At 42.0% G+C, this 23279-nt stretch overlaps 2 protein-coding genes across 2 annotated transcripts in view; one reads left to right on the forward strand and one right to left on the reverse strand.

Annotated features, from left to right (window-relative positions):
- LOC131138839 (serine/threonine-protein kinase 36-like) overlaps positions 1 to 23279 on the forward strand; it is a 52540-nt gene that overhangs the window by 21364 nt on the left and 7897 nt on the right.
- On the reverse strand, positions 8204 to 23009 carry LOC131138840 (A disintegrin and metalloproteinase with thrombospondin motifs 15-like). Its single transcript, XM_058088116.1, has 8 exons — positions 21788 to 23009; positions 16444 to 16576; positions 16172 to 16339; positions 14210 to 14493; positions 13301 to 13478; positions 13034 to 13206; positions 11110 to 11285; positions 8204 to 11022 (listed from the first exon to the last, which is right to left on the reverse strand). Exons 1-8 carry the CDS (start codon positions 22727 to 22729, stop codon positions 10230 to 10232), a joined length of 2847 nt encoding a protein of 948 aa, XP_057944099.1. The 5' UTR covers positions 22730 to 23009; the 3' UTR covers positions 8204 to 10229.

Here is a 23279-nt window from a genome sequence, read left to right on the forward strand (position 1 = left end):
GAATTTCTCTCATGCGGTTGTTTTTGACATGTGCAATACAGTCCCAATCACAGGCTTTTGTTGCAAGTTTGAATTATCTCCCAAATACAATAATTCCTAATAAATAATAATTGTTTAAAAAATAAGGGCTACCCACAGAAAACTGAATCTCAACTCTGAACCCACAATGTCACTTCCTGTCCGCTGCTCTTTCAGGCCCTGTAGGAAAGACTTTTATAGACACATGAAGTGCATGAAGTTGTATTACCTTTTTAAAACATTTGAAGGTTGAGCTGGTTCCACTCACCAGTACATGTTTCATTGCATTTCAATATTACATTTCTTTTTTAAGAATAATCAAGGCGGTTGGCTAAAACAACTACAGTAACACATGCCAATTTACATGAAAACAAGAAAAAAGCCAACATAACTGTATTGGCAATCAGTCTTGTAAATCATGTGACATTATAGATCAACTGACCACAAGTTGCATGCATTTCTAACCTCTGAGGTATGATAATTCATTGTTAGTTTTGGTCAAGACGACACCATGAGCATGTCCGCTTCTCCGATTTACATTCTTTTGAGAAACGGATCCTAACTTTTTGAATGCTAAGAATGCTCTCTAGGAATTTAAGGAATCCCTCTTAAACACACATAAAGGCCTTGCTTGTATGAAATATAGCTTAAAGGGGACCTATTATGATTTTTCCACAATGACTATAAATGTAGTTAGAATGTTGTATTCTCGTGTAAAACGATGCCAAAGTTTCAGATAATGAAGTTTGTGCATTTGGAAGTTTGGGATGGCTCAAAAGGCGTGGTTAAACTGCCCCTTTGTGATGTCAAAGAGGGGCAGACTTCCTTATAAGGGCGTGTCTGTAAGCCGGATAAGCGCTCTGCCCTCCCCCAAACTATACTTCTCCCGGCAAAAGAAATGCATTTCATACTGGACTGTTTTGTGAACATGGGCCACTATACAGCTGGACTAGCCGACACCTTTCCAACGTTGGGCTTAGGGTGAAAAGGTCAAAGGATTTGAATGAGGGCCACTGGTACGGTAGTTTGTACTTTGATGTACTTTGTTGAGTTTATTGTACTACAGACTCTTGCAATTGCATGTAATAATAGGGAATAAGGGAATAATTATGTTGCTTTATCTTGTTTTATTATTTTATAATATTGTCTTAAATATTGTTCATAAACCAGTGAGTTGCCTCTCACACACCTCTCTACACTTCTGTTCAAAAGAAAAACAGATATTACTCATCGGGCAAATTTCAGTCATTACTCATGTCAGTTTTGGAGTTTCACAACTGCATAGTGATGATCTGAGACGGACTCGGGACTAAACACTCCAAAGAGAGACGATGGCCTCAAAGCACCCAAAAGCAGGAATGTACTTGGGGATCCATTTATCAAGCTTGGTGTCTACTTTGCTTTCCTTTAAAAGTCAGTCCACATTGGCAACACTTTAATATCCAATTTTAACAACTGCATCTCTTTTCCACTGGAATCTTTTCACTGTTTCATTGGAGGAGCCAGACAAGAAAGGTTAATGTTGTGCAATGCTTTGTGACAATTTGAAGTTCCCTATATGCAAGTGGTTGTCAACTGTTTTGGCTGTGGGACACACCATCACCCCTAAATGACCCGTGGCCACCCAAAATGAGGATATTTTTCAACAAAAATGTATCATCTCTTGTATAAGAAAAGGCAGTGTCGTTTGGATTTAAGGTAGTGCAAAATAACAGTGTCAGGAATAGGTTTTTTATATAAAGACTCCAGTTGAGTTCCATTTCATTTTACTTTGAAGCATTGTAAACATAAACATACAGAAATAAAGCATGGGGGCGGGGGCAGCCAGAGGCAGGGGGTACTTTCAATGTTAGTGCAGACCTGCCAACATGTATACAACATGCAATTTCATTCATTCATTCATTCATTTTCTGCAGCTTATCCTCACGAGGGTTGCGGGGGTGTTGCAGCCTATCCCAGCTGTCTTCGGGCGAGAGGTGGGGTACACCCTGGACTGGTCGCCAGCCAATCACAGGTTACATATAGACAAACAACCATTCACACTCACATTTATACCTATTGATAATTTGGAGTCACCAATTAACTTAATTAACCTTTTTGGAATGTGAGAGGAAACCCACATGAACATGCAAACGCCACACAGAGATGCCAAGCGGAAAATCAAACCCAGGTCTTCTCGATCTCCTGACTGTGTGGCCTACATACTAACCAGTTGTTAACATACTAACCAAGTTTGAAGATAATGTCATGTCTCATCAGTGTAACACTACCAATGCCTAGTGACCAGAATACTGTGCTGGAGCCTATCCCAGCTGTCTTCAGGCAAGAGGCGGGGAACACCCTGGACTGGTCGCCAGCCAATCACAGGGCGCACATAGACAAACAACCATTCACACTCACATTCATACCTATGGACAATTTGGAGTCACCAATTAACCTAGCATGTTTTTGGAATGTGGGAGGAAACCGGAGTACCCGGAGAAAACCCACACATGCACAGGGAGAACATGCAAACTCCACACAGAGATGGCCGAGGGTGGAATCGAACAAGGGTCTGCTAGCTGTGTGGTCTGCGCACTAACCACTCAACCACCGTGCAGCCTCAACATGCAATTTGACCATTGACTGTCCATTTTGTTGTATTTTCTTGGTTTCATTTTCGAGTTCAGTATATACAGTACAGATAAGTCAATAAATACGTATTAGTCGTTTCTCAGTAGTATTTCAATTCTGGGGGAGTTCCCTCGGGAGGACATGGCAGAAAATTTCAATTCTGGGGGAGTTCCCTCGGGAGGACATGGCAGAAAATAACTGAGAATGAGTTTTCATGTGCATGTGACTTCCTTTTCCCCCTTTGCTGACACTTGCACCCCAACAGGAAGCATAGGTGCTACTCTTGTCTCACATTGTTTATGCTCATTTTTTGTGCATCCTCTTTGCTGTTGCTTTGCACCATTCCAGCTTTCCCATGGTTCTTGGCAGGCTGAGCTGATCAAACATCTTCTCCTCTTGTTTGTGTTGGATGCAATACCGGCCAAACTTAGAAAATACCGTGTAGCATTTAATAAACGTGAAGTGTGCATAGCCTTCTTTCTCATATGATATGTATCTATTTAAATTAGCGTGATGTCAAACAGAGCACAGCGTGCAGTTTGCAGTGACCTTACAACGAGCCTTGAACAAGACCAGATTTGATGCATTTTCCAAGCATGTTTTCAAGTGTTTAGCCTACAGCAGGTTTAGATTAGCAGGATCCTGCCGTCTTGCTCTTGTTCATAAATCATGAGTTTTAATTAGGAGCCCTGCGCACACAGACATTATCAAGTCATGTCTGTAATGCCACAATGTCTCTGTACACAGATTAATCAAGTTATATGCAGTGTTGTATGTCCATAGCGTGATTGTACTCCAAGTTTCACAAGTCAACAGCATCACCAAATGACTTCATCCTCCGGCTGCTCCCTTTTAAGGTGCTTGGCCAATAAGACGTGAAGTCAGTCTGGGGGGATTGGCAGGAACAGACCAATGTGGCCAAAACCCAGACCCTTGTAATCTCAGGCAGCAGAACTTTACTCGTCTTGTGGGCCAACTTTTTTGAAGGCATTAGGTGGTGTTTTGAAATCGAGCACATTATTCACCTCGGCCAGGAACTTGTCACATTTATCGAGAAAAGATGTATTTACCCTCGAACAGCATACCCTGTGGAAATGAGAAGAAGCTGGCAGCCAGAATGTTACGACAGCATTAGTGTTTGCTCCACATTAACCAAGACGTTTTGCACGTCTTCTTCCTCAGACATGCTCCACTGAAACACATTTTCATGAGCATTTATCTGGCAATCTTACTCAATATTACGGACTATTATATGACTCAATTCAATTAACCGCTGAGTCTCATATAGTTACTGGGTGTGTGGTCGACAAAAGCAAAAGTACTGGGGTTTATACTTACCACTGGGACAAACATTACCTGTGGTTCTAGGCAACCTCCTATTAACTCTACATTTGAAGTGTCAAAAGGAGTCAGCATGCAGTGACTTTATCTACGTCTGCATGCGCTTTAAAATGTTGGTTGGGCTATGCAGCTGTTGGTGTTTACACTCCTTGTATTGTTTACAACTCATCTCTGGTATTAATGCTGGATGAACAGCTTGCTTCTTACTGGTTCTGTTGCTGTTGATGCAATACACTGGTGCAATGGTGCAAAAATGCTAGTATAGTAATGTTAGCAAATTTTATGCAAACACTGCTAATATGCTAAGGTCAGCATGCTACATCAAGCATGATAGTGCTATGTGTTATATATATATATATATATATATATTTACCCATGAAAATGTAAAAAAAAATGCTAGTATGCTAACATTGGGATGTTAACAACACTAACATGTTAATGTTGGCATGCTAAGACCTAGCATGATAGTGCTCAGTGTTTGTTTATGTATTATATATATATATATATATTTACCTGTAAAAATAGCAAAAAAAAAGTATGGTAGTATGCTAATATTGAGCTGCGGAAAAATGGGAATTTTGGAAAAATTGAAAAATCGTTAATTTTGAAGTGCATGGTAAGTGGAAAAGGTTTCATAAAATGGTCTTTTTTCTCTTTTATATGATGTGAGCTAAATGTGAGTGTTGTGATTAAATACTGTAATACTATGTCAACTTTGGTTGTTTTAAGCAGATCATAATATGGTATCATAAAATGGTTTCACATGCCTCTAAGATTGTGGTTTTTATTAGCGCACATTCATTGTGAATTATTGTTGACTCTCTTTAGATATGATTGGACATCATCCAATCAATATTCTAGCTGAAATGCAACCATCTGGTATTGTTGTTGCATGAATACAAAGGAGTCGCTGTCTCATATTGTTTGCAGTGATGGAAGCTGATATGGATCTTTAACATTATTAAAATCATATCAAGTTCAATTTTCAACTCCAACAAATTCTCAAAAAATCCATTACATAAAATTAAATTAATGTATAGGTACATAAAATAAAATAAAGATATTTGTTGATTCTTCTTTTCTTTTTGTGGTAGCAAAGCATGAAATGTACGGTATAAGAATACACTATACAGTACATGTACAAAGTAACAACGTGACGTCTGTGCAAATATAATGCAGCTTTGCCTATATTAAGCATTTTCAAGCATGAAGTAAAATACATATATAAGGTATTACAAGGGTGCAGTGAAATTGTGATGTGTAGTATTTTACACTGGTCACTCGGTGTCAGTAATGTTGCAATGACAGACTTTTTCACAGTACCAACAGGCTTTTATTGCAGGTTTGCGGGCCATTTTTGTAACCCACAGAACTTTCAACTCTCTCTCAACATAGTAACACACACAAGCACGAGTCTTATGTTCTAAATGTCTTATTTACTCCACTATATTGGTTATGATGAGTGTTGTTGTAACTAGAGGGCTGTAATAGTGTTAAAAACAATATTTAGATTTTTCTATGCTCTAACTCTGAAAAGTAACTTCTATTTATGAGTAAGGAATCCTACTTCACTTATCACGGTCGGGTCTGGAACCAATTAATCGCAATAAACCATGGTTTACTGTACTTGCTATTGTGGTTTTGGAGCATGTTGGCCTTGCAGTTTGTGTCTCCATGGGAACATCTCTGTGTGAGGTTTGCATGTTCTCTCCATCCATGTGTGGGTTCTCTCCGGGTACGCTGGCTTCCTCCCACATTCCAAAAACACGCATGATAGGTTAATTGGAGACTCTTAAATATGCCTGTGTGTGTGTGTGCGTGTGTGTGTTAAATATGCTGTAGGTGTGAATGGTTGGTTGTCTGAATGTGCTGGCAACCAGTCCAGCGTGTATCCCGCCTCTTGCACCAAGACTGAGAGAGTGTCCAGGGTACCTGTGACGGTATAGAAGATGGATGGATGGATGGATGGTCTAGGAACATGATCCCAGCGAATAGCAGAACTCTACTGTATAATGCAGCTGGAATACTGAATATATGCATGCATGACAAAGACTTATTCTGACACATTCATACTCAGATTGTTTTTATAGCATTTCCCCTAGATATTGTGAGTGCTAAGAGATGTTCAGCCAATGCAGCTCATGGCCTTTTACCTTGTTTTTAAAAAAAAGTTGCATGCCGTTTATCTTTAACCTCATTACACTGAATGATTAGAATAGTTTTCAGTGCATTGAGGTCAGCTGTGAATGTGTCACCTCCATTGTTTGCAGAATGATCCTGTTCCTGCTGTGGTCAGCAGAGCTCAGCAGTGATGCGCACTAATGTGGCTCCTCATTGGACCTTTCCATGAACCCGTTCACCATCACATGAATCGGCTCCAAAGCGACTCACTGAGATCTTGAAGATCGTCTGTGGTGAGCGCTCTCTCCAAATCAGCTATCACGACGCTGCAAAACACATCTGCTGCTGATCAGACACACAGACAGACACCACACAGACATGTCATCGTTTGGCTCGCTCATTCTAATTAGAACCTCTGAGAAGTGTTCGTCCTATCATCTGTTTTCGATACTTTGTTTACAAGGTTACGTTTGCTCAGGAATGTTCCAAAATCAGCACTGGTTAATTATTATTCTTCAACTGACAACATGGCTGAGAAAATACTGTAGGGAGCATAATAAAACGAATCAAAACAGTGTAAGTATTCCGGTTGCCAGCTTCTCCAGCTTAGCCGATTATTAAAGGTCCCTCTTGACAAAATTGGGGCCCTAAGCAGAATTTTATTTGGAGAAACTGACCAATTTAAAAAAAATCAAGCGCCCAAAATGCGGCCGTTTGGCCATTTGTAGCCTGCAGCTTGTTTCTTTATTGGCCCGCGGCACTTTGTGAAAAGAAAATAAATAAAAAAACCCAGTCGAAAATGTAAATAGAAGAGGCTGAAATATTGATATAGTCGTCCCTCATTTTTTGCCGTTAATCATCTCCAGATCTGACTGCCATAAGTGAATTTCCGCAAAGTAGGATTCAATATTAATAAACAAAATAAATTCGTAGTTAGAGCACGGAAAACCTGCTTATAGTATTTTATAACATTATTTGAGCCCTGTAGACTTGAAATAACACCTCTATAGGTACCAAAACATTCCTCCTCCAACACATTGGCAGGCTACGGGATCACGGCAGCGATATAAGAGATGGCTGTCGCTAGCTTGACAAATTTATTGTAAACGTTTCTAACGGAGTGGGGAAGAAAGACATACTAATAAGCCAAAACAAAGTGGGAGATTTTTTTTCACTCTATCCATGCAGTTTGATAAGATAATGTCATGTCTCATCAGTGTAACACTACCAATGCCTAGTGACCAGAATACTGTGCTGGAGCCTATCCCAGCTGTCTTCAGGCAAGAGGCGGGGAACACCCTGGACTGGTTGCCAGCCAATCACAGGGCATATATAGACAAACAACCATTCACACTCACATTCATACCTATGGATAATTTGGAGTCACCAATTAACCTAGCATGTTTTTGAAATGGGGGGGGGACGGGTACCCGGAGTGTGTTTGTGACTCTCCTGTCTTCGGCTCAAAGACATGCCTTTGTGCTCACGGCAGCAATGCACATATTTTGCTTGTGCCCCCTTGCCCAAAATAGGGTCCCCATGGATCGTGGGACCCAACACAGTCTCCTCGTATTGTAAGCTATTATCATGTACAAGTCTACCTAATAAGGTGTCCACTGAGTGTAAAGTCTACACTGGACAGTGATCCAAGTGACCCAGCTTCCAATAAAACTTCAGCTTCCTGATGCATGAGGCGTGCCTTCCAAATCTCAAGCTGTATTTGGGAAAACGTTCAGATCGAGGAGTCTTTTTGATAATCTGTCTTGTAGAATTAATGCCATCAAACCTGCAACAAGATCTGACTGTGACCCCAGGCAAGAGGCCACTGGGGGAACAAACAAATATTTCCATTGGCTGCCCTCCAGCTTCTCTTCTATCTGCTCTTATGTAGGACAGACTTTTTTTTATTTTGTGATTTATCTATGCTTAGCTGAAAAATGTGTAAAACGTCCAACAGCAGATGTTTGTTGCGTGTTATGTTAGTGAACAATGCACCCAGTACACAATAAGTAGTTCAATAAAACAACATGAAGTCAACCTTTTCATTCAAGGCTTTATTTGGAATAAATATATTCAAAGACAATAAAAAAAAAAGATTAAAGATGTATTTACATGATTTGAATTTGCACAGAGCTGAATAAATGTATACATAGTATACAGTACAGCCCTTATAAGTCAACTTCCTTTTGCTGTACAAAGTGCAAAAGCTGATAAAATTAAAAAGTAGAAAAAAAATCTGACTACAAAAGGATCCATCCTGCGACAGGATGTTGTACTGGACAATGTGGGCCCTTTAAGGAGCATCATAAGAATAATATAGTAGATTTACAGGATGTCATTGAGTGTCCAGAAAGAGCATTTGAGTACCTTTGGCAGTGACTGATCTTGAACAGGGTTAGCAGAAACACAAATTTCTTTAATAGTAGCAAAACTTTTAATCACACTTTAACCGTGTTATTATGAGCAATGGAAGGTTGCATTCAAAGACACCACCGTTTAAGTTGAATTGACATGGTTTGGGTGTACTTTTGAGGATTTCTGCGCATACTTAATACAGCAAATTGTACAAATACATTGTTGTAATGTTCGGAGTGTCCATGAATGCATCTCACCGGCGTGTCGTGACAATGAGAACGTGTTGTTCCCAGGATGAAGGGACAAAAAAGGTGTGAGTTGGAGATACAGTACATATACGGCGTTGGAATTGCACTGTTCGGGTCAGAATGAAGTTCTAAAAGTGTGTCGGACTGGCATAATGTAGTAAGAGTCAAGCTGCTCAATGAAGCATTAAAACCGACATTACTCTCCACAAACGGGCTGGCTTTTTTCTGTTATAGCCAATGACTTCTTTGCTGTCCTGTGGTAGTTTTTCATGCTTTGCAAATGTTTCAGTAACAGAGCTGGGGTCTTGCAAATATTCTAATGCCTTTTTTGTGATGCTGCTTAAAATACTCTGATGAGGTTGGTCGTATTAAACTTTCCGGTTCTGTGCCACCATGGAACATCCTTTTCGGACTTTAACAAAAAAAAAATCCTTGCCAAGCACACTAAAATTTCTGGAATTTTAGTGTCAATTTCAGTCTGGAATGGACTGCTTGTATCGGCTTGCCATTATGAGATTTTAGACAAAGGCAGCTATAGCTTGATGATTTGTTTTGCTGATATCGGAATGATATCCAATATTTTTATCAGATCGGGACACGTCCATGCTATAACCTGTTGTTCTGTCTTTCTGAGACCAGCCATGTTGTTTGGTCTAGAGACAGTGCCACTGAGGAAAAGACAGGAAGCAGAACTGGAGGTAGCAGAGATGAGGATGCTGAGGTTCTCATTGGGAGTGACCAGGATGGATAGGATCAGGAAGGAGTACATCAAAGGGACATTACATGTTAGAGGCCTTGGAGATAAAGTCAGAGAGGTCAGGCTGAAATATGAGATAGTGAATATATTGGTAGAAGGATGCTGCGTTTAGAGCTGCCAGGTAGGAGGCATAGAGGAAGACCAAAGAGGAGGTTTATGGATGTAGTGAAGGAGGACATGAGGGTAGTTGGTGTCAGAGAGTCAGATGCGGAATACAGGGTTGGATGGAGGACATTGATTTGCTGTGGCGACCCCTGATGCAGTTTACAGAGTACAGTACGGGTGGGAGGGGAGCAAAACGTGTAGCTTAGTCTACAAGTCAGCCAATATGACACAAGAGCTAACTCATAAAAAGAAAAACGTGATATGTTTTGTTGCAAATCTATTCAAGGATTGAATAAAATATCAGAAAAAGGTGAGTTTCCTCACATTATGTTTGACAAATGAATCCAAATATGTATTTATGCACCTGGCAGGCTACAAAAAATACCTTTAAAAAAAATCTTTTCTATGCCAACATTTAAAGTATTATGACATTAAATGGGTTCCAGACTCATAAGTAAGATAAATAGCTTGCTAACATATTCACATGATTCAGCTCTATATTGACTTTGTTCAGTGTTGTTTTTCTGGATTGAGATAATGTGGTCTAAATGGTGGGAAAAAAGATTGTAGCATTCATTCTACACCTTTCATCCTCCTTTCCTTTTTCATGATGCATGTGGGGAAATATGCTGGTGGATTCATTTCAGTCCTAATATAGGTTTTGGAGTCCCTTAGCAAGACTTTAGTTTACAGAAGTCCAGCTCCTGTGGTTTACGTAAGCCAGTGCAGTGGTCTCTAGGAAGCAGGTGTCCTGTTTGGGCTCTGCAGTGCAGCGCTCGTCGCTTAAAGCCTTTACCGCAGGTTCTGGAGCAAGGTGACCACTGACCGATGTGCCATTCTGGACATGGGTCTCCACAGGTTCTGGTGGCTGACGGTCTTTGGGAAGGCTCGCATTTCAATCCCGGCTTCCCGTCCGATCTTAAGCACTGTACCATTCGTCTCTGGAAACCCTCGCCACAGCTCACCGAGCATTCATCCCAGGATGTGGATGTCCATTTCTCAAGAAGAGGCTGCTCTTTACTGTAAGGTTTCTTCAAAATGTCCGACCCCCTCTCCTTAACGCTGTCATCAGCCAGAACACTGTTGTGCGATTTCACACGAGCGTCCTTCTTCAGAGTCTTGTCCTCTTTGTTCTGATTAGCCAAGTAGAAAGAGTAGCGTATGCGAGGGGGGGTCAAATTGCCTGCACACAGCACCTCCACAGTGAGGGCCTCGCCCAACGGATTCACAGCCTGGAGGGTCTCAGAGAGACCAGTGGTGCCGCTGTAGCGCAGCAGACTGCCCTTAACGATGATGTCCCTCTCGCCCGCTGACACCATATAATTGCCATTGAGCAGGTACTGGCTCTCGCTGTTCTTCACCGCCAAATAGTTGTCGTCCCCCAGCATTCCTTGGTATCCTCTCTGACGGATATCTATATTGGCCGCACCCACTGGCAATATGACCACAAAGTTGTAGCCATGTCTGCGTGCCAAAACACATTAGCGTCAATCAGGACTTGATAGCACAATGACAGTAATGACTGGCATCCATAACAAACAGTGTACTCACGTGGGCTTGGTGAAGAGTCCCGACACCTTCTTGCAGCTTTTATTATCACCGCCGCAGATTCCACACTTGTTAAACTTCTTGGTCGAGCCAATTTTTCCATCACAACCAGCCTTGATGCATTTTCCTTGAACGCACACACCCAGGGAGTCTGGAGTGCATGGCGTTCCATCGACAACCTGTGGTGTACACACACGTGCTAAGCGTTAAACACAGCACTTGATTTAGATAATGTCTTTTAGGGTGTGTTGTTGTATTTTTACATCTTATTATTATATTGCAATTAGTTCTAAAAGCTGAGGCAGTGGTTGCAGCATTTCCACTCCACCATAGAACGGGATGTGGTGTAAAATCATATTTTGGTTTAAAGCATGCAGCTGTTGTATGATTCAGAACCCCTGAGTGCTCATGTCCTCTTAGGTCAACATGATGTAGTGTGAACTCTCATGACTGCTCAGGCTCACTCCACACCCTTGTTATCTCAGCAAGATAACCCCCCCGCCCCACTCCTCCTCGTCGTATGCATTACTCTTTTTACTCAGCAGGCCAACGTGAATTCACATTGCTCACAAATGAAATCACTATTGGCCGCAAAGCTAAAATTAATACACGTATTCTGATGCATCTAACTTGCACAGAGTCTGGAAGATCAAGAATTCAGGTCATTAAAGTTGCCAGGCCATACTGGAAAGCTTCAAATGTATACATTGTGGTTGATTAAACAATGACCTACAAAAGTAAAAAGACCTGGACCTCTTTAATGCTCTGGAATTAGAGGAGGTCACAGACAATATTATATTTCATGAGCTGAATAACTTTTTTTGTCAATTTGAAGTGAGAGACTTCTCACAAGAGTAGCAATCAGCTATGGATTTAGTGTCTCAACCAGGCTCTGGAGGACCAACAATCTGTGAAGAGACTTTTTTTTCCTGGACCTGATAGCATCTCTGGCTGCCGACTGACGTCTTGCAGCAATAAACTGGCAGAAGCCACGTGTCTCATCTTCCAGAAATCCATAGACACTCACTCTGACACTCACCCTCCATGTGGAAGAGCTCTATTATCACCCCTGTGCCTAAAAAAGTTAGCGGTAAAGAGAATAACCACTACCCTCCTTAATCATGATTAACGCACAGAAATTAATGGACCTGGTCTTCAGCGGCCAAATCTGGTTCTTGAGACATGGTCCCGGACGCCTCCCTGGTGAGGTGTTCCGGGCATGCCCAGCCGGGAAAAGGCCCTGGGGCAGACCTAGGACACGCTGGAGGGATTATGTCTCACAGCTGGCCTGGGAACGCCTTGGTGTCCTCCCGGTGGAGCTGTAGGAGGTGGCCGGGGACCAGGAAGTCTGGGCTTCCCTACTGAGACTGCTGCCCCCGTGACCCGGACCCGGATTAGCGGAGGAAAATGGATGGATGGTCTAATTTTTATGCTATTATCATCCAACCCATAATATCCCTTTAATAGTCCTTATAGAGTCACCACAGAAGCATAAAATGAACAAAATTTTATTGACTAGTCCATGGAAATGATATGAACGTAAAAAATTCCTGGCGTGGAAGATATTGGAGAATGCGGTGTGTTGAGCGACTACTGTGCTGGAGTGATGTTTGGCATGTTTTGGTTTAAAGAGTCTTATGGTTTGCACTCGTCTCCCAACTGGCATCAGCAAGAGATACTGGCAGCTCATCCAGCTTGTCACATGTGTGTTACTCTTGTCATTATGATTGGAAAGTCATGGATGTGACGTTTGTTGACGTTAGAACAGTTAGAAAGTGTCATTCAACTTGTAAACTTTTTCCCAGATGAGCTTGTGGAAGAAAAGGGCCTTCCCTCAAGTTCCCACAATGTCTTGAATTAACCTGATTGAATCACTCCATAAGAGAGGTGGAGTTCATCTGCTGTTGTGTATTTGTGGTGTTTTTACCTTGGGTGCCAGCACATAGAAGTAGCCGGTTCCATTCGCTCTGCAGATGAGTTTACATCTGTCATCAGCACTGACTCCAGAGTACTTGGGTACCCACACCACAGAGGGGGCGATGTGGTTACTGCTGAAGCTGCGGCCGCTCATTTCACACTGCTCATCTCGATACGTCTTACCTGCATAGAAAGGACGGGGGTATGGGAGAACACAAGGTGAGAAACTGGACTGCTTGAAGAAAGCAAAGATCAGTGTTTTCTGAGCAACGCTAACCTGTGTCAGGGCAGCGGTTCAGGTTGCAGGAGCGGTATTTGACCCGTACCCCTTGGCAGTATTTCCCCCCATTTGATGGGACTGGGTTGTTGCATTCCCTTTTAGCCAGTTGAACACCACCTCCACATGTGCGGGAGCATGTACCAAAAGAACCCCATTTACCCCAGCGACCATCCACCTGGAAAATACATCAATCAGCTGTTGATTGGTGAGGTTACATTTTTTTAGATACAAATTTTAACCAGAGATGGTATGCTACCCTAAATAAATCAAATAAAATAAATGCATTATACATAGAAATGCTGTACATTCAAGATGGCAACATACTCGGCATCTTTGGTTGGCAGATTAATGCATGATGTTGAAATGTGCATGAGTGTGCATTTTGTGTTGCATAAAGGCATGAAATAGTTAAACAAGGTGATCAAACGGCAGTGAAAGCTTATCCTACACATCAGACCAAATTAGTCTGCAGCCCTTCGTTTTGTCACGCTGTTTTTCTATTTTTATTAAACAGTTGAACGCTTGGAACAGAGCAGACTTTGTAATCTTGGCGGTATATTTATGGTGTTTATTGAATAAATGGCCACTTATACGGTTGGAGCATGAACTTTGACTTGTGTAAAAGTAGGTCACTGCTTGGGTCCCAGGTTGAGACCAGTGGAAAACTCCTGCTGTAGAGCACAGGCAGGTGTCAAACTCAAGGCCCGCAGGCCATTTCCACCCTGTAATGTCATTTAATGTGGCTCACATGGCTGCTCAGTAAATTCCAATTTGGGTTCCAAATAACTGACACATGCAGGCAGATGGGTCAGCTCATAGGTATTGCACCCTACAGATGTTCCAGGGTTTCCTTGACAGTGCAAAGGAAGCAGATTTGCATCTCTCCGCCAACCAGCTCATTCTCACCTTTATACCGTAGTCCTCTTTTTCCGAGCAGACCCCTCGGTCACAGACTTTTCCATCACCGCAGTGTGTGCCATCCGCCCAGGGGAAGTGTCGAGTCATACACACTAACTGGCCATTGGACTTCCCTGTGCACCACAGACGTACGCATGGTGGCTGCATGAAGGGACAGGGCCTGGAATCTTCACCAAAGGCCAGCTGACACTGACGCTCTAGGATGTAGGATGCTCCAGGGAGGACGTTTGGGAGGCCTAATGGTTTCTGTGGTTGGTCCAGCAAACACTCACCTAGAATAGAACAGTTGATTCACATTTTACCTGGGATGGTAGACATCATTATTAAAACAGCAACCACATCTGCAAACCTTTCCAGAAAACGTACAGATTTCTCCTTTTGCGTTGGAATTAGAATAGTCACAGAGTCAAACTTTCTGATTGACTTTTAATAGCTTGTTCAGTGTTCCAATGACCTGGTAAAAGACAAAAATTTGAGTTCCATTTGCAATCAGTGACACACAGCCACCTTTCCAGGAACTGGATAATAATAGGAAGACTTTGACGAGCAGGTGCTTGGAAAAATGAAAGGTCATCGTCAGTAAATGAGTGGGTTGGATTTTGCAGTCTGAAGAACAGCTTCTCAGCTCTACGAGGAATGTAACAAATGCAGGTAAAGGCTTTGGGAGAAAAACATGGTTCCCTAGGCTCTCAACTGTTTATGATGCAATTTGCTGTGTGGGAAATTTAGAACAGGCCACAAATAGAGGGGTGGTAATTGGATGCTAATTTGCTTCCTCTTGTTTCACCACAAATCTGAATTAACCTGCTGATTAACTTGTTAAAAACACCGTCTGGCAATATCCGTATTGAGTGTGGAGAAGTGAACATGTTACAAATGATTGCGGGTGCCGCACGGCATGAAGAGTGCCTCAAACGTGCGGCGGCATGTCTTCATTCTCCCCCACTTGCTGTGTTGAAAGTTGGGATTTATGAGCGATGGCAAGGAGAAACCATGTTACAACATTATGAAACTTTCTGTCAAAAATGCGAAGGAAAAAGGTCATTCAAAAAGCACTGCTCTCCTGTTGTAAAGACATGAGTAAACATTGTTTTATTTGGAGTCAACCTGTATGGGAAACACTGGCTGGTTCTAACTCTGCTGTCCAAACCACTGTGGTAACTCTCCTCCAAACAAACCCACTAATTTGGGACAGATGCGGAGCAGTGCATAAAATTAAAGTTTTGCATTGCTCACAGGCTGAGCTCTGCGGTCTGGCATGTTAGTGAACAATCTGCGTCCATTTTTGCTTTCTGAAGAAAGAATGGATGAATGCAAATACTCAGCCATGGATTGAAGTGAAATGATTGTATTCAGGCTAGAAATCATGAGGAGGAAAGAAGCGCCAAGGCACTCCTTCACTGACAACGCAAGAGTCAAAACAATAGCAGTCAACACAATGAGCATATTTACTAAGCCATCAACACGCAAATATTTGCTGCCTAAAGTTCCCCTATTGTTTTTAAATGACGCTATAAGAGTGCTATGTGTCCCTGGAACCTGTTTATGAGCACCAAATGTGAAATGCTCCACTCCACAAGAAGAGTCGTTCAATAGAATTAACGGTTGGTTTTCAAGTTTTCTTGAACTTCCATCCTCATACACGTGATATCCCGCCTCTGACCCATCCCAAGGTGATGCATACTGAAACTCTGTACCATAATGGTGGCACTGGTGCCAAGGTAAAAACATGTCTGTGAACACTAGACCCTGGACGGTAATAACATTTTGCCTTGGATTATGAATGGCCAAATGGTCATTATAGTTTTACATGCATAACAAAATTTGAAATGCATATAAATTATTGCGTAACTCTGAGATATATTTAAAATAGTCAACAAATGCGCTTGTGTCCATCTATACAAAATTCCTTCACAAAATACCTCAAAAGAAGATCACATGTAGACTCACCATGTCCGCTGTCTAAAAACTCTGTAATGATGGCAGCACTGCAGGGCGACCAGGGGCTGGTGCGATTAATCTGAATGAGCGTGGGAGACATCATGTGATTATCCTGCAGTTTCCCAAACACATCCTCGCAGGCCTTCACGTTGTCGTGTGGCATGTTGAAGACGTGTCCTGCGGAGAGATTACAGATGTCTTTCACAAATGCTCGGCTTATTTCACAGCATGAGAGTCTGTGTCGCACAGCGTTAATGTGCGGCGAATGATTGATGGCTCACCGAGCTCATGAGCTGTGGTGAAGGCCGAAGGGAGACCGTCGTCTTCGATCACTGAGCAGCTCCTCTTGGGATCGCACATGGTGCCAACGTCAGCCATACCGAGGGTGTCGCATGTGGAGGCGCCACAGAGATCCTGTAAAACCAAGTCAAACATTGTAACATATAATCACTGCATTTGATTCAATGAGTCTTATTGTATGCAGAATTGTAGTATTAAGTATGGAGTTGGTTGTTTGAAGTAAAATATGTTGACGTCATGGCTCTAAAAATCATAAAAAGTTGTCAAAAACTCTTGGTAATTAATTGTTAGGTGCATCGTCATCCATATATAGTCAATAGCAGTGTGACGAAATATCAAGATATCAAACTATTGTGATATTTACAATGGATTATTTTGTTCTGTTGCACCCAATCACAGAGATATTATCGTTATTGCGAGCCATGTTTTGTAAATCGTATTTAACAGTCAAAGTACACTGCAGTTTTCGTTTTTTTGCCTCTTTTTTTGTGCAATATGGCACATAACAAATTAGTCAGTTTGCTCTGTACGGAATCAAGTGCCAAAACAAAGCACATTCGTTATTGCTGGCTCACTGTCCATGCATTTTCTATTGGGTGAAGCTGCTAAATAACCTGCTATGGGGCCAAAGAAAGTGCCAGCAATTTGACAAAGTAGGTGAGAAAGACTACTGAATATTCAGTCTCACCACGATGTACAGGAAGTCATCAAATCAACAATTATATAATTTCTAATGATTTCGTATTGATTTCTGCATCATCCATTCATGCATCAATTTTCTATACCGCTTATCCGGTGGCGGTATGGCGGAGCCTATCCCAGCTGTCTTTAGGCAATCGCAGTTCTGTATGATTATTCACTATAAAATACATTTTTTGGTTAGTATTTTTATGCATTACTTCCTATGGCAAAGACTATCTCTGTTTTTACCTGACTTTTTATGACCAAATTAATAACAAAAACCGAGGTTCCATCATAGTAGCATATCTTTGTCATTACTTTCTGAAACTGACCCCCTGACATGATTTGTTGAGCTCTTGTTCTGTCAGGAGAGAGAATATTCTTGAAAGTTGAGTCAATCATTCTGATATTTTATTTGCATATTATGCACCATTTTAATCCACGTTATTTTCAGTGATTTTTCACAGCATGTCTGAATAAACGACCACAAGTAATTAAAAGCTTCTCGATATTCCTACAAAAATAAACTATATTAGTGTTGATCATTTGAAACCATTTATTCATTAATGTAATAATATAGTATATACTATAATAATGCACTGTAATCAAATCAATACATTTACAGAATTCTCAACAGTTTGTAATGCCCGTGCTTATAGTTAAGGAAGATGTAGTCACTAGTGCAATTCCAATTATGATTTTTTAAGACACCCTTATTGTGTCTGCACAATTAGACAAGTGGTGCTCTTTGTTTGTGTATGTTGCGACTGTTAATTGACTGTTAAGACGAACTGGGATCAAGAATAAACATCTCGCCTCATTGATAACTTGCAGAACGTCTGTGGGCGTGGTGAAACGCTCGCTTGCATTCACACGTGATAAAAGGCAAGACGGTGTAAACACACATAGAGCCTGAAGTGTGTGCTAACTAAGCTAACCCAGCTAGCCTCCATTCATGTTGCATAGGAAGTTTTTCCACTAACACTCGTTTCAGGCCGCTGTGTCAACATGTTTATTTTGGGAGGGGGGGGTTAGTGTTTGTGTTGACATGCCACCATGATTGAGCGGTCCGTCGGGGAAGTACTTCCCTACATAAACGTTTCTTCTCATCACAATGACCTGTTTGGTAGCGAGAGAGGAGGGACTCAAGCACGCATGCACATGTCAATATAATGAGGCCTGTGTAAATGATCATGTTTAAATTTATCGTGCGGTTAATAGATTTATAGGTTATTGTGACAGGCCTATAGTTGTGTTTCTAATCAGGAGGTTTAAGACGTGACTGTGTACCAAAATATTTGTTTCTTGTCCTACGAGGATTATATTCACTTCTTTTTTTTGCCCACTTTCTTTCACACCAGGCGGAAATAACTAGATAATAAAAATGGAATGGAATATAAAGTCAACTGCCTGTGGCGTTCACTCAAACTTTGATGGTGTTAAGTAATGCTTTTCGCCATCCCACATAGCGACCCATGTGAGGTAATGGGACTTGTCTCCAAACTTAACATTTCCATACCGGGGCAGCTTCCAAATCATCTTTTTTTTTTGTCACCACACAATTTTGAATCCTAATCTTAGCGACAATCCCTTTCCATTTGGAGCACTTGACTGAGCCTACTAATCACAGGACAACTTTACAAAGCCGACCGCACAGAACCGCCCCCGCTGCTAGCTGCTCCGTCTGCAGACACTGCAAATCATCTGAGCAGTTATTGCATATAAAACACATCAAGTCTAAAATCCTTCGTAATACTGCATATACTGTACAATACATGTTCAACACAGTGCCGAATGTACACTTTCGATGTTGGGACAAATTATATCTAAAGAAAGAACAAAACCACAACTGTTCACTTTTGCAAATGATCTACAGATGTGATCATACTTGGAGATGAGATAGTTCAGGTCATTAGTGACAAAAGAAAATATAAGCAAACATAAAAAGGTGAGAACCTGCGGTGTCAATGAGTTTGTTCTCCACTGTTGACCCACTTCTCACATCTGTCCCTTGTTTTGTTTTGTTTTTTTTGTGCGAGGCGGCAATTTAAATGCAATTTGCAAGTTATAAGGGTAAAGCAACATGTCAGTGTTTCCATGAATTTCCAAACATTGACAGCCTGCTGGCCCTTTGCCGCGTGCAAAAGTGAGGTCCTGACTTTTTGTCAGATCTGTCTAGATGACAGAAGTAGCAATAAAACAGCAGTGTAAAATCTATCTCAGGGAAATGTAGTTAGTCTTGTGGTGATCCACAACAGTTAGATATTCCGTGTCTGGGTGGTGGGGGTACATGTTGGCCGATCGTATCACAAATCCCCACATTGGTGATCTGTGATGTGAGCATTAAATCAAATGACAACGGCAACATTGTGCGTCAGTGCTGTGATATCTATCGTTCTTTGTATTATTGTATGGTATTATCCAATACCAATGCAAAATCAATACTTTCAAAACAGTGCCCAAATGGGTGCGTAAAAAATGGAAAACATACCAAAAAAATTGAACCTTGGTTTGTGTGCCCCGGTTAGTGTTAGTGTTTTGGTTAATGTCAAAAATGTACACCTTCATTTTGTCACTCGTTGCATATATTTTCCACTTAACGTGTTTTGTGTTGTTAATACATTGTGTGAGTCCAACTCTGTTTTCATTTATTTTTTATGACAAAACGTCCTTGTTAGCATCCTATTGGTTGGCCGCTACATGGAAACAAGAACAATAAGTTAACTTGTGTCGTTCGTCTATAGTGTCATGAGTGGTGGATTCTCAAAAATGTCAACACCAAACACGTTTTTGTAGTTTTCCAAATGTAGTTTTATATACATGAAACCATTTTACATGCATATATTTGCAATTTTACATGACAAATGAAAGGGATAAATGAACAAACAAGGTTACGCTGTTCGACAACTGTTCCCAAAGATACTATATGGCACTACTGAATTAAAAATATAAGTCATGGCAAAACAGGAAGGTGGTGTGCGTGTTGATCTCACTGCCGCATCATGTCTTTGCCAACAGTCATCTTCAGTGAAGGTAAAAGTCACCTTAAATGTTCATTCATCCCTTTCATTAATCATTTCCTGTGTAGAGTCTGTACTCATACAACCATTTTTATGACAGTATATCATGTTAATATAAATCAAGTGCAACTGGTACTGTTTTGACGGCTCAAGTAATGTAAAAAGACATAGTTTCATAGAATGCTATGACAGAATCTTCGGATGTTTGCCTGCATTGTAAAGACGATTGCAAGCAAGTGACACTGGGATGACGAGTGTGGGTAGTCCTGTGTCAGTGGCAAAATGAACCTAGTCAACAATCCTGCTGCAGGAGAATAGAAGCAGGCCTTTCAGCGAGGTGAGATGCGGTCACATTACGTAGGCTGACTACTACAGCTGTGGAGAAGTGACCCCGTGGTTTCTGACTTGGATCAAGGAGGTGGGGGCATAAACTTGCGAGGATGTGACATCTTGAACATGCACAACGTATATCATACCTCCTCCCTCAGGGTTTCCCCCCCAATGACCCTGTTTAATGAGGAGCAGTCAAGTTTGGAGGACAAAAAACACAGCTGGAAGAGGGCGGGGAATGGGAACTGCTGTATACTGATGCTCGTTATTTTTGGTAACAGAATATTCATGTGTCATTTTATGCTGTTCATTATGATAATCCAATTGCTGCAGTTGAGTTTCGCAAGACGACCTAACAGGCAAATATATCGGGACACATGGGAATTACACCTACAGGAAGTAGAAATGCCTCTTTGCCGTGGTAACAGCTAGCCGACGAGCTAAAGGAGTTAGGTTTACTGGCACAGCTATCCCTGCTGGGATCTGTTACACTCACAACCCTGAAGCATCAAGCTAAAAACCCGAGCTGTCAACTTGAGTGCAGTGTGACTCTTAAGCAGTGAGGTCGGACTCTGTGGTTGCCCGATGCTCGAATTGAGAGCACTAGCCAATGAGCTAAAAGTCACATCTGTCAGCTGTCAGTCATCCAGTGCATCCGTTACATACACACTAACCACTACAAATGTCTAAACAGCACAAGGGTTGTGGGTATGCTGGAGCCTATCCCAGTTGACTTCGCCAGAGGCGGGGTACACTCTGGACTGGTTCCCAGCCAATCACAAGGCACATATAGACAAACAACCATTCACACTCACATTCATACCTATGGACAATTTGGAATCACCAATTAACCTAGCATGTTTTTGGAATGTGGGAGGAAACCGTGCAAACTCCACGTGAGAGATTGTCACACAAATGATACATCTTGTTTAGTCTTTAGTATTATTGACGTTCTTACACATTTAGAAATTGACACGTTACTGTGTGTATTTTCAGTGAGGTAGGACAGAAATATGGATTTTGTGTATGACTATATGATAGCGTCGCTTGGAGCACTTCCTGGTTCCCAGTGTGCTTTGCGACACCGTCAATGTAAATAGCGCCTCAGTTGCTAGTTTTTATTTACCATTTGCGTTATTGTGTTATATATTTCGGTTTTCTTGTTATCACACCACGACTTGAGACTGTTATGCTAGCGGTCACGTATGGTGAAAGCCAAAGGACGTAGCTTGTTGAATGTGAGTATGTGTAATATGTATACATACACAATAGGCTTTATAGTGTGGTTGATTACCTGTCTAGTGAACAGTATTGCGGTGTCCCAGTAATCGGCGTGCTTATCGTTGTGCTTGTTCATCTTTTTCTGCCAAGTGCAAAAGTTCCGTAGCGTCATGGCTGCGTTCCCAGACACCTTGGGTCCTTTGTCCAACTCGAATATCACCACAATCTTCACCACGACGATGTTGATTGAGTTGAGGATACTCGGGTGCTTGTAGAGCCTTGCCGCCACTGACATGAGTGTCAAGATGTAATGTTTAAGGTCGTCGCCGTGGAACTCGACCATGGTCTGGTCCGCCACCACCAGGGTCTCCACGTACCTTGGGACGGAAGCGAAGCGTTTGCTTCTCCCCATCCTTCTCAGCATGGTTTCGGTCACATTGCCGTTGTCGTCAACGCTCTTGTATTTCTCCAATAACCGCTTGACGTGGAGACTTATGTCGTTGTCCACTGCGCATCTTGAGGTGGAATTGGGCTTCAAGTTGCTGCTGTTTCTACGCCGGATGACGTGCGCACTGCCAGCGCTGGTGGTGTCATTACGCACCGGGCTGATGAAATACTCCCAGCCTTGATAGCCAAATGCACCTTGCACACCTTTACACAGGCTCAAGGCTGCGTAAGAGGAGCGGTCACCATTCACGTAGCCGGAGTAAAAACACCGGCTCAGGTCTGTGGTGACATCCGTACTGGAGAGCCACGGTGCGTCTTGGCTGGACACATGAGGTCCGATAAAGTTTGAATCTTGCTGTAAATCCACCTCTAACTGCTGGTGGAAAGCGTCAATTATTAGCACACATTTCCCATTGAGAGCATTCACGTAGTTGTCAGACTCCCATCTGTCATTATGCTGCTGCTGGATGTCCAGTCTGACCGGGAAGCAAAGTTCACTTTCCATGCAGCGCACCAGTTTGGACAGGGACACCACAATGTGGAGCAGGCACGTTGTTCTGATAAACATGACGATGTTTGCATCCAAGGAAGAATGCACCCAACAGTTCAAATCAGATCAGTCAATTAAAGGCAGCGAGAGCCGCAGAGCAGCATGAAGAGCATATTCCAATGTGCCGGCAGATTTCTATACGAGTGCAAACTCCTCCTGGTCCTGACCCATCCCCCGGGCTGCACCTGTCTGTGTGCTTGTTCGACTTTATGCATTTAGGTCTTGTGTGAAATTATGGAAACTCTATCTCACTTTCCGAGGGGGCAGTCCGTTGGAGAAGACACTCATTGGATGTAACATGCTGGAGTCTATGTGACCAGGGATGACTCATTGGAGAAGCCAAGTCCACTGCTTCCACCTGCATGATATAAAGTGTACACGCATGACAGCTTCTACATGTTTTCCTAAATAATTATGCCTCAAACTTTTGCACAATGTGGTGCATTTGCCTGCACAATTGATGTGTGATGTGTATTGTTGGAGTAGAGAGGGACAAAAATGCATCATAACAATGGTATCCAAAGTACGGCACATGGGCCATTTGTGACCCAAACTATTTTTTATTGGT

Source organism: Doryrhamphus excisus, chromosome 11 (genome assembly GCF_030265055.1).
Source record: "Doryrhamphus excisus isolate RoL2022-K1 chromosome 11, RoL_Dexc_1.0, whole genome shotgun sequence".
Lineage (NCBI taxonomy): Eukaryota > Metazoa > Chordata > Actinopteri > Syngnathiformes > Syngnathidae > Doryrhamphus > Doryrhamphus excisus.

Coding starts and splice junctions, on each gene's coding strand:
- LOC131138840 (XM_058088116.1), bottom strand. CDS start 22,729: ATGTTTATCAGAACAACGTGCCTGCTCCACATTGTGGTGTCCCTGTCC. Junction 16,577..21,787: donor CAATACTGTTCACTAGACAG/GTAATCAACCAC, acceptor TTGGTTTTACAG/GATCTCTGTGGCGCCTCCAC. Junction 11,023..11,109: donor GGACTCTTCACCAAGCCCAC/GTGAGTACACTG, acceptor TTTGGCACGCAG/ACATGGCTACAACTTTGTGG.